Below are 11,526 nucleotides of genomic sequence, written 5' to 3' on the forward strand. Positions count from 1 at the left end.
TGCTTTGTATGCTCTCACGTACTCTAGACATATGCATGTTGACAAAGACTGACCTACATTAAAAAGTAACATTTACTCACCTTGTTCACACATACTTTTCTTCAAATTTGACTTTATTTTAATGACCAATAGCTCAACTTCCTGCTCTGTATTTTTTTTTTTGTTTTAATTTTAACCCTTTGTTAAACCCAGCTGCTAAGCAGAAGTAAATCCAATTCCCCCTTCAGAAATTACAGACCTCTGGCACTGAAGAACAGACCACAGTATCTATAGAACTGAATAGTTTAAATCTATTTCTCTAGGTTTTGGATTGGGGTTTTTTTTGTTGTTTTTTTTTTTTTTAAAGGAAAAAGACAAAACTGTTCATATGACTAGAAAAATACTTATTTATTCATTGGTTTCAACAGCCCTCAAATCCTTAATGATAAAAATTCAGGGGAATTTGTCAGAATCTCTCTGGGTGTTCAGGTTTTATGTTTGTCTTCAACTTTAGATTATATTTAAGTGCACGCAAAGATTCCTTGGATGTGAAATACAACACTCAGCAGCAGTTTGCAAACACAAAAGTTAGTTACCCACACAAACTTATTTTTAAATTTTAGAAAATATACATTTTCAATAGGAATTGAAATTCCTATTCAATATAGGAATTCAATAGATTATATTCTCATACAAGCATACACTACTTTTCTCACAGTGGACTTATCTCACTCCATGGGAAGAATTGTCCCTAATCCATTAAACAATTCATGAAACAAATGCATTTCTGTTTCCCTCACTTAATGCTGGGCCCATGTGCCTTTTTCAAGGAAGATCCTGAAAAAAAAAAAAAAAAAAAAGGGGGCATCTCCTCACTTTTTACTGTGCAGAATAATATCCATTCTACTACTCATCGTAATATAACCGTATTACATCCTAGTAGTCACTGTCCCTCAGCCTTAACTGGCATTACTGGACCTGCAATGGTCAGTCCTAGGTAAGACGAGGTATGATCCAAAGAGCCTACTTGAGTGAAGAGTCCACTTGACTTCTTGCAGAGCAATTTCTCAAACAACTTTTCAGTTGCAGCGCTGGCTTAAGTAGTCACCCTTCCCTGGCTATTTACTCTCTCCTTCTGTAATCTGACAGAACACAATAAAAAGCAAGCTATTAGCCTCCGGATCTCTAGATTCAAAATGCCCTGGACATAAAAGCAGATTAGACAATTTCTCAGAATTTTATCTTCTTGTCGAAATAACTGGTTCTCTTAAGAAAGGCTCACAGGTGAGAAAATGGTGGCGCTCCTGCCTAAGAGGCAATTAGTATGACCTCTTCCATTCTGTTCCAATTGTCTCCACTCTTTGGGGCGCTAGAAGGACTGGGAAGAAAGCAAACATATCGCCGATATGCAAGCTTAAGAAAACAGCCACAATACCTCTTCCTAACCTTTGGAGGAGTAACTGACTCTTCCTGTTAACAAGACAACAAAGAGATAATTTTCACCCTCCCAGTTACTTCCATTGTCAATTTAAACACATACTGGTTCAGAAGCCGTTCTCTTAAAGGAAAAAGAAAGGGAGAAGCAATGAGAAGGGTCAGACCAGCAGTGCTTCCATCACTTTTACAACCCACAGAAGGTCTTCTCTGGCTAGATGTATGCAAACAGTTTTAGGATGAAACATCTATTAAAACTGCTGACTGCTCCTGGGGGTTAAAAAACCCCACAGGAATTACCAAATTTATTTACTTAAACACAGCAATAGTTTTGCAGGAATTCTGTGGAAACGGACAGGAAGCACAGGGTTATGAAAAGACACTCCTGCAGATGAAGCAGACCTCAACATAATCTTGGGCTGTTCCAGTTTAAATAAAAATAAATAAATAAAAAGAAAAAGTCCACTTAGGAATATCACAAACCGGTTCAACTCTGTTTCAATGCCAACCTAGTTATTTTTTTAAATGAACAGAGTGAACCATCTGCATTTATGTTTCTAAGGCTGAGCAGGTAAACTGGGGGGTCGAAAGACCTATTCAATCTAGTATCAACTCACCCGTCCTTTCCAGCTGCGTTCACCCAGCCCATCCAAATCACAGAATCACAGAATGGTTAGAGTTAGAAGGGACCTTAAAGATCATCTAGTTCCATACCCCTGCCATGGGCAGGGACACCTCCACTAGAGCAGGCTGCTCAAAGCCCCATCCAGCCTGGCCTCAAACACTTCCAGGGATGGGGCATCCACAACTTCCCTGGGCAACCTGTTCCAGTGCCTCACCACCCTCACAGGAAAGAAGTTCCTCCTAATATCTAATCTAAATCTCCCCTCTTCCAATTTAAAACCATTACCCTTGGTCCTGTCACTGCACTTCCTGACAAAGAGTCCCTCTCCGGCTCTCCTGTAGGCTCCCTTCAGATATTGGAAGGCAGCTATGAGGTGTCCCCGGAGCCTTCTCTTCTCCAGGCTGAACAACCCCAGCTCTCTCAGCCTGTCTTCATAGGGGAGGTGCTCCATCCCTCTGATCATCTTTGTGGCCCTCTGCTGGACCCGTTCCAATAGGTCCATGTCCTTCCTGTGTTGAGGACTCCAAAGCTGGACACAGTACTCCAGGTGGGGTCTCACGAGCGCAGGGGAGGGGTAGAATCACCTCCCACGACCTGCTGACCACACTTCTCTTGATGCCGCCTAGGATTCAGTTGGCTTTCTGGGCTGCCAGCGCACACTGCCAGCTCATGTTGAGCTTCTCATCCACCAACATCCTCAAGTCCTTCTCCTCAGGGCTGCTCTCCAGCCATTCTCTGCCCAACCTGCATTTGTGCCTGGGATTGCCACGTCCCAGGTGCAGGACCCTGCACTTGGCCTGGCTGAACTTCATGCGATTTGCATGAGCCCATCTCTTATGCAAATCCATGGGTATGCTGTCCTATTTTACATCCAATTTCTTTAGGAATGTATAGTTAATACAGTGTTTCATTACTGCATAGCAATATATAAACCACACAGGTTGGGTTTTATACGTAAAAAACCATAGTTTTTCTGAAACAACTCTTTAAAAGGTATACATGAAAGAAAACATTTAGAAAGCAGATGTATACCATCAATGTCATACTCCTCATCCTTTCTCAGCCCCTGCAGGGGTGTTTATGAGTGAGGCACTGCTTAGATGGGCAGAGAAAGACAGAAAATGAGGAAAATACTACTACTACAGAAAGTCTCCATAATAATACATCTAAATTTGTTACACACTCCCTAGTACCTAGCCCTTTTCCTGCAGTTAGGTTTTCCATTATACCGCCCTTCTGAGGCCCAAGATCGTTGGCTTTATCTGTGGGAGGGTGTTCCAGTGAGTCACTCATCAGTGTCCCAAGTCCTGTCTGGGGAGAAGTATGAAAATTACAGCGGTGGCAGGGGTGGAGCAGGTGGTCTCAGAAGTAGTATGACACTGGTGGCTTATTCCCTACTCTGCGGAACCTCACCTGGGCTATTTTTCCAACATGATCTTCCATCTTGCTCTTGCTTCCTTGGTCTCCAACTCCACTTCACATCCTCGTTTACTGTATATAGTGTGTTTGCATTTGCTTGAGACTTGCTCTTTCGCTTTTGCCCAGCTCCCAGCCTGCACTTCTTCACCAGCCACTGGTGACCTCTTCACAGCACTGGGGTCCCCAGTGCCATCCCGCGTCCCCTCTCTTCAGCCTCTGCCTCCCCCCTGCACCTTGTGTCCCCACTCTCAAGGCCTCTGCTGTCACACCACGCCGATGCTCCTCTGCACTGCACTGTTTGGTGAGGGTCACAAATAGGCCATTCTACACAGAATAACTACTTGCTACTGCTATCTGTAGAAATAAATATGATTATACCACAAAATTACACAAATACAAGCCGAAGTGAAACTAACTAAGCAGTAACCATCTGCTCATTAAAAAAAAACAAACAAAACACCACTGGGTTTGGGTTTGCAGCTAAGCAAAGCCAAACAAAGCTCCATGGAGGCAAAGACAAGTTTAGACAAAACCTGACAAGTCCTGAGACTCGCACAGTTTGTGTGAAACCTCAGGCCTGTTCCTGGCAATTGCAAAACTGAGTTTACAGGGCAGCAGATCTGCCTTAAATTCTACAAGTCACATAGCTGCATGCGTAAAGTTCAACCAATATAGACATATAGGTGAAAAATCAAACTCTGTAGGCCATTGTGAATGTATCTCCATGACTATTTTGATGGACATCTGCTTGTATTTTTAATCCCAATACACTCGTTTTTCCTCAGCTGAAGCCAGCTGGTTGTCTAGGCAGTTTCATGTCAAAGAAAAAACACACAAGATCAACTTTCTGTTGTCGGTCACACATAACCACTCCACAGGCTTTTAATCCAACCTGGACATGCATACACGAAGAAAGCAGGAAAATTAAAAAGGCAGGCATATAATCAGGATGAATTTTATATTCTGTATTTCGTACAATAGAGTTACAAGCCTAAAGAACTTGTTACTGATATCTCTTTTATCATTGCATCTTTCTGCAACAGGGATTTCTAACAAATGATTAATATTTAAGAACAAAAAAAACAAACAACAAGAGGCAAGTACACTGGCTGGAAAGAAGCTACGTTGCCAGAAATCAATGCCTAGGACAATCATATAATTAAAAATAATTTTGGGTACCTCAACCACTAGGAAGTTGCTGATTAAGACTTTCAGACTGCCAAACAAAAGGAAAGGCAAAAATTCTGAAGCAGTACCTTTTGTTCCTCTGTGCACGAAACTTGAAATTAAATTATCTTCATTACTGACCCTATGATTTGCTTAATTCCATTCAGCCCATTCATTAATATTACATTTCTGTACAAATTGTGAAGCGGCATAGAACTGATCCAAACCAGGCAAGGGCAACCAATTGTATTTCTGTTGAATTAGCCATGATAAGGAGTTTATGCTACCTTTATGCACGTTATGCCTCGTGTGGGAATACAGCCAGCGCAGAGCCTATCCAGCGTAAATCCAGAACGATGAGGACAGACTGGCGTATCCAGCATAAAGCCTAGCAGAGCAATATTACCATAAGAAACTTTCTGAATTAGAAAAGCAACCCTGTACCGTGTCGATATTTTACAACACTTTTGCCACCCTTCAGATACCATGTAATCTTTGACACACTACTAGAAGTCATAAAGTGATCAAACTTCACTTTGCTACAGATATTAAAAAATTACTCTCAAGAAGATCATTCTGACTGATAACTCCTCATTTAGTAAGTAAATAAACATTAACATGAGGCATAATGAAACTCTTGGCCTTTCTTTTAAGATAAGGTTTCCTGACCAAGTCAGAGCCTTTTACAAGGCTACAGGAAAAGAACTAGGTTGGTCCACACAGTAACCATGAAGAGCAGAAATCACCAAGAGCAGAGATCACAACAAAAAGTGAAAAACTTGAGAGCCCGTTAAACTGTGTTGAACTTTGTATGTTCACACACAGCACAAGCTTCAAGATATGTGACAACTATCATTTACTTGTGTTCTCAGCATTAAATATGCTAGTTCAGTCAACAACATGGTGACTGCACTGATAGTAGAGAAGATGGGAACAAAATATCAAGTTTTGCCAAGATTTGACTAGATTGGAATCAGTGAAGAGCATCACCAGAGAGGGAGATACAGGATGACAGGCACGTGGCCTGAAGCTTACCTCAAGCTCACGAGGGACCACAAGTCTACACGCACAGCTGGTAAGTGAAGATTCAAGTCTAGGGACAGGCCTATAATCAGTGTGCAAATACCCCTTCAGAGGAAGAGGAGCCTCTGGGCTGGAAAACAGCAGTGGACTGAACGACAAAGAGCAGCCTATATTCTCTTTTCCACACCAACTAGAGGGCCAAGGTCCTGATGCTTCACTACATGACAATCACGGAAAATTATGCCAGGTTGCAACAAATTAAGATCGCATTGCAGGTGACAGTGACATTTTCATCAGACCATGGATGACCTCCTGGGCACGAGATGAAAAGCTACAGGGCGCAGAGGGAGATGGCTACAATTGATCCAGACAATAGTGGACTATTACGAACACCAGAAGATCCTCTGGGATGACACATTTAAGTTGTTCTGCCACATTAGATCTTGAGCCAAAGAATACAGATTCCTAATAAGAAAACTCAGAGGTTTGGAAATATACATGTTGTAAGAATCAGAAAAGAATTGTGAACTCTTTGTTTGATAGGCACTGGGTAGTAATAATTAGAAATAATTCGCTTCTTGCTTTTCTAGCATTTGTAAAACTACAGCCAATGCTGGCATTCAATAAGCCATGGGAATGATATGAAAAGTTTTTAGTCATAAAAAAAATCCCAGAAAGAGCATCACCTGATATTTGAAACATTTCAGGATTTTATAATTTTCATAGACAATTTCTAGGAGGTGCGCTTCTCCTACAAGCTACCTGATGTGCCTCTGGAGCTAAAACAGGCTGGCTTGCAAAATAAGTAGTAGTGCAATGCCACCTGCATAGTACTGTAACCTGGCTAATTTGATAACATTGACAGTATGGGCACGCAGGGCAAATTAACTTGGGAAATGCTGACAGACAAACCATACAGAATTAAAAGCTAAGTAAATACAAGCTGTATCCTGGCTGGGGAAGGAGGAAAGGAGGGGATCACAAATCTATTTTGAGGCACAAACACTGCTTCACTGACCACCAAGTTACACCATCTGTACGAACTGGAAGAAGTTCCCATGTTTCCTATAATGAAAACAAGCAGAAAAAAAATCCAGGAAGAAAGAACAGTTATCAGCTGATAATTGTGGATGTAAACCAGTGACCAAGTTGGCTCTACAACTCTTCAGGTATCAAGGGAAAACTGATGTCATGACCCAAACTATTTTGAAAGCATTTATCTCCAAGTTAAGGAGATATGTTAAGGAATACACAACTGCTAATTTTTAAACAATTTTCAGAATTCTCTGAACTTTGTAGTTTGCTCCTGCTGTATTTCACAATTTCTTTTAACACTACTTTTCCAGAGCTTTAGCCAATGAATGTACTTACAAGTGAATCACAAATGTGTTAATCATTAATCTCTGTCCCAACGTTGTTCATTTTACACTCAATTTTGAAGCATGATTTTGTAATCAAAAGCTGTCATTCCAGCACATAAAGAAGAAAGGAATCACCATGGAAGTTCCCATCCTTCTGCACTTGACATCAAGACATATCAGGATGAGAGACAGTTTTTTAAACACAAAAAAAGAAAGCAGTTTTAACAAAACAGCCATGGCTTTTGAAGATACCTAAAGAGAAATTAACATTGCAAACTATATACTGAAATTAGTTACAAGTAAGGTAAATAAGGTCAGAATTGATTGACTATGTCATATGTCAATCATACCTACGAAGAAATGTAGGTATCTGATGGATTCTCAAATCATTATAAAACTAAGGTTTGAAGAAAACATTGCAGGTATATTCAAACAATACCTGGAATGAAAGAAATTCCCATTGTAAATGAACTGGGTCAAAACCAGCACAAATGTTGTGATATCTGTAATTGTGACAGGTTATTTGAAAAACCAAAAAGTAACACTAAAGGTCCTGGACTGCTTTTACACATAACAGCACACCCTTCACGAGACCAGGGTTTTCTGTGGTTGAACTTTGCAGAGACAGGCAGTAAGTGTGTTCATATGTCAGCCTTGTGACTGTTTCAGTATTCCAAATTCCATCTTACTACGCTTCTCATCGTCCTAGCCTTCTTTTGAAATTCACCCTTGATAAAATATCAAATCATACCTTATTTACTCAGGGAAGGGAGAGAGCGGTCTGAAAATTTAAGTTCAGGGCGCTGCCGTTCTGTCCTCGGAGAAACAGCGTAAAAACAGCAGCAAGTCCCGGGCAGCTACGCTAGAAAATGGAGCAACGGACTGCAGCACAAACTTTGTCTCGTTTCCCATCAGGAAACAACACTAACAGTTCAAATTATCCGCTAGAAGCTGCCAACTCTGCTGGTGAAAGCAACTCCTGCTCCGCAACTACTAGGGAAGACTCAAGGAAGCTGCGAATGAAGATACGAATATAAAAAGCCCACAATTAAAATGGGACCTCTAATGGGAAATTCGAGGGAGAAGGCAGGATTTTTCAAACACGGATAAACAAACCGTGGCCAAACAAATGCCGAGGCGCAAACCCGCCTATGGTAGGTTTTGCGTTACGAGTTGGGGTTTTTTTTTGGTTTTTTTTGTTTGGTTTTTTTTTTTAATTTATCGGCAGCGGCGTCCCGATAAAACGTGAGGAGGTTAACACGCCCGGTTTCGTAACAGCTTTACAAGAGAGCCCCCAGCAAGGCACCGAGGGATCGTTCCGGATGGGAGTTCCCCCGTCCCCCGCCGGGACGGCCCCCGAACTTCCACCGCTGCCGGGAAAAGGCTCCGCGCGCAGACGGCGGGGCTCCCCCCGCACCGGGGGAGGCTCGGGACGGATTCGGGGCGGCGGCAGCAGTAAACGCCCGTTTCGGCACAGCTGACAGCGGCCAGCGTGCCGCGGAGAGAGCCCCCCGGGTCCCGCCGGCAGCACCCCGGGTCGGCACCCGACCCCGGCCTCTCTGCCAGAGGCTGGGGCTTCACAAGTTGCCCGCGGCTCTCCGGGCACAGGAGGGAGAGCGCCGGGCACGCGGAGGGCAACCCCGCGCCCGCCCGGCCGCTGCCCCGTCTGCTCCCCGCTCCGCTGACAAGCCCGGGGCGAGCCCGGCACGCCGAGGGGACCAGCCCGCTCGCCCGTCCGCCCGCCCCCTCCGACGCCCCCCCCGGGGAGAGGGGTCCCGAACCGCCGCCGTACCTGCAGGACACGGAGAGCTCCACCTTGGTGGCCGGGATGCTGGAGCTGAGCACGTTAAAATCCCCCACGGACGCCATCTTCGGAAACCCACCGCTCCCGCCCGGCGCCCGCTGCCCCGCCGGCTTCTCCAGCCCGAACATGGGGCAGCGCAGGGAGGGACGGAGGCAGAGGGAGGGGAGGAGGCGGCGCCAGGCGGGTCCCTCCACAGCGCGTCGCCGCCGCCCGTGTCGCGGAGCACCGGCCCGCGGGCTGCCACCGCCGGCAGCGGGGCGCTGACGTCACCGGCAGCGGGAGCCGCGCGTGACTCTGCCCCACACCGGGGTACCCGCCGGCGGGTGCGAGTGGCAGCGGGCGGGCTCGTCGCCCCCCTGAAGGGACCCGGTCTTTTCCTCCTCGCCCCCTGCACGGAAACTCCCGTCCCGTCCCGCGGGCTAGCCGGGGAATTCCCCTCCTTCACCGCTTGCGAGTGACCGAGCCCCGGGCAACCCAGCGACTCCCGGTCCCCGCCGGAGGCGGCGGTTGGGGAGGGGAGAGAGCGGGCGAGCCGCGCCCCGGCCGGCAACGTCCCAAACTTCAGCACGAGACCGCGGCGATGCGGAATTATTCTGCCAGGAAACGCAGCCCGGCAGCACAGGCCGGGGGTGTCTCGGGGAGCGGCGGGAGCCGCCCGGTGCGGCGGGGCGGGGCGGGGCGGGGCGGGGCCGGGGCGGGAGGGCGGGCGCCGCGGCCGCCAGGGGGCGCTGCAGCGGGACCGCCGCCGGCAGAGCGCGGGGCGCGCGGGATGCTCCGGAGGGCACCCGGGAAAGCGAAAAAGGGGAAAACAAACCCACAAAATGAGGCATGGATGCTAATTCTTAAAAAAAAAAAAACCAAACAACAACAACAAAAAAAACCCAACCAAATACTTTTTACTACAAGAGAGTTGAGGGAAAGACGCGGGTTTACCTCAGTTATTATACACAGTAAGTAACGTGTTGAAAAATGCGAGTTTCACCCTCTCGGGTACTTGTGCGGGCCCTTACCTGTTTTTAAAGCCCACTAACGCAGTCACCCTGGATCACAGAATCATAGAATACCTCAAGTTAGAAGGGACCCATAAGGATCATGGAGCCCAACTCCCTGCTCCTCGCAGAACTGTCTAATGGTAAACCATATGACTAAGAGCATCATCCAGATGCTCCTTGAACTCTGACAGGCTTGGTGCTGTTGTTGTCCCAAAGTAGGGTTGTTTGCCCGGTGTGCAAGACACCACTTTGGGACAACACTGTGACCACTTCCCTGGGGAGCCTGTTCTAGTGACTGACAACCCTCTCCATGAGGAACCTTTTCCTAATGTCCAATCTGAACTTCCTCTCATGCAGCTTCATTCCATTTCCTCATGTCCCATCACTGGTCACCAGAGAGAGATCAGCACCTTCCCCTCAGCTTTCCCCCATGAGGAAGTTGTAGACTGCCATGAGGTCATCCCTCAGCCTTCTCCAAGCTGAACAAACCAAGTGACATCAGCTACTCCTCGTAAGTCTTGCTCTCAAGACTTTTCACCACCTTCTCTGGACACAGTCCAATAGTTTGAGGTCCTTCTTACACTGGGGCACCCAAAACCGCACACAGTACTCCAGGTGGGACCACACCAGCACAGGGTCCAGTGGGACAATCATCTCCTTTGCCCAGCTATCTGTGCTGTGCTTGATGCCCCCTGGGACACGGTTGCCTCTTTCAGCTGCCAGGGCACACCGTTTGACTCATATTCAACTTGCCATTAACCAAAACCCCCAGATCTTTTTCCACAAGGCTGCTCTCCAGCCTCTCATCCCCTGGTTTGTATGTGTAACCAGGATTACCCTGTCCCACGTGGAGAATCCAGCACTTGATCTTGTTAAATTTCATACAGATCTGTTCATATTAATGCACAATAATCAGTTCTATCATCGTATTTCTCATGTGTTTAATTTGTATCTGTTATGATGGCATCCAAGGAGCCTCCAATCTTCATTTCTTATCATAGCATTTTGATGAAATATGGAAGTGCTACCATCCCCATGTCACAGATCAGAAGGTAAGGCACAGGCAAATTAAATGCCATGTCTGTAGTCACATAACATGTAGGAGAGGTCAAAGATCATAGGCTATCCCCCCAAACTCAATACGAAAATCCTCTACTACTCTGTTTATGGTTCCACGAATAGAAAAAACTGAGTTTAATGTGTTTATTTATAAAAGACAAATGTGACTAAAACCACAAACTTTGTCAGAATACATTCATTTTTATATTTCATTTCTAAATTCTTGTCGGTGTAATTCAAGTTCAATGTATGATCTCAGGTAGTATGCCAAATTAATGATGGACACAGAACTTGAATGCGGACACCTGGTTACCTCCTAACCAACAGATTAAATAGTGGGAATACAGAAGAGAGTTACATGGTCTTATTTACAGGACATATACTCCCTGGGCACAGCACACATCTGAAACATAACTTCACTGGCAGGAACTCAAGGAAGATGTCACCGATATTTTTATTCATAACCTTTTAACTTCACACCCTACTTCTAATATCCTGCCTCTCTTTTCAGGAAGGTATCACTCAAATTTTCTTTTCTTTCTTTTCCTTCCCTTTTCGGATTGTTGAACACAAAGCAATTTCTCATGAGGTATCACCAAAGTATTTCCTCTTAAACCAGTGTGTTTGAAGTTTTCGATACAGCCAAGAAACCACATACCTTGA

At 45.5% G+C, this 11,526-nt stretch overlaps 1 protein-coding gene across 2 annotated transcripts in view; it reads right to left on the reverse strand.

Moving 5' to 3' along the window:
* The window catches only part of CPNE8 (copine 8), a 104,834-nt gene extending 95,890 nt beyond the window's left edge, over positions 1–8,944 (reverse strand). For both annotated transcript variants that reach the window (XM_074162057.1, XM_074162049.1), the window contains exon 1: positions 8,801–8,944. In XM_074162057.1, coding sequence (XP_074018158.1) covers positions 8,801–8,940 — 140 coding nt within the window. In that variant the 5' untranslated portion in view covers positions 8,941–8,944. The remainder of the gene's footprint in view (positions 1–8,800) is intronic.
* Between the last annotated feature and the right edge of the window lie 2,582 nt (positions 8,945–11,526).

The sequence above is a fragment of the Numenius arquata genome, chromosome 2 (assembly GCF_964106895.1).
Source record: "Numenius arquata chromosome 2, bNumArq3.hap1.1, whole genome shotgun sequence".
NCBI lineage: Eukaryota > Metazoa > Chordata > Aves > Charadriiformes > Scolopacidae > Numenius > Numenius arquata.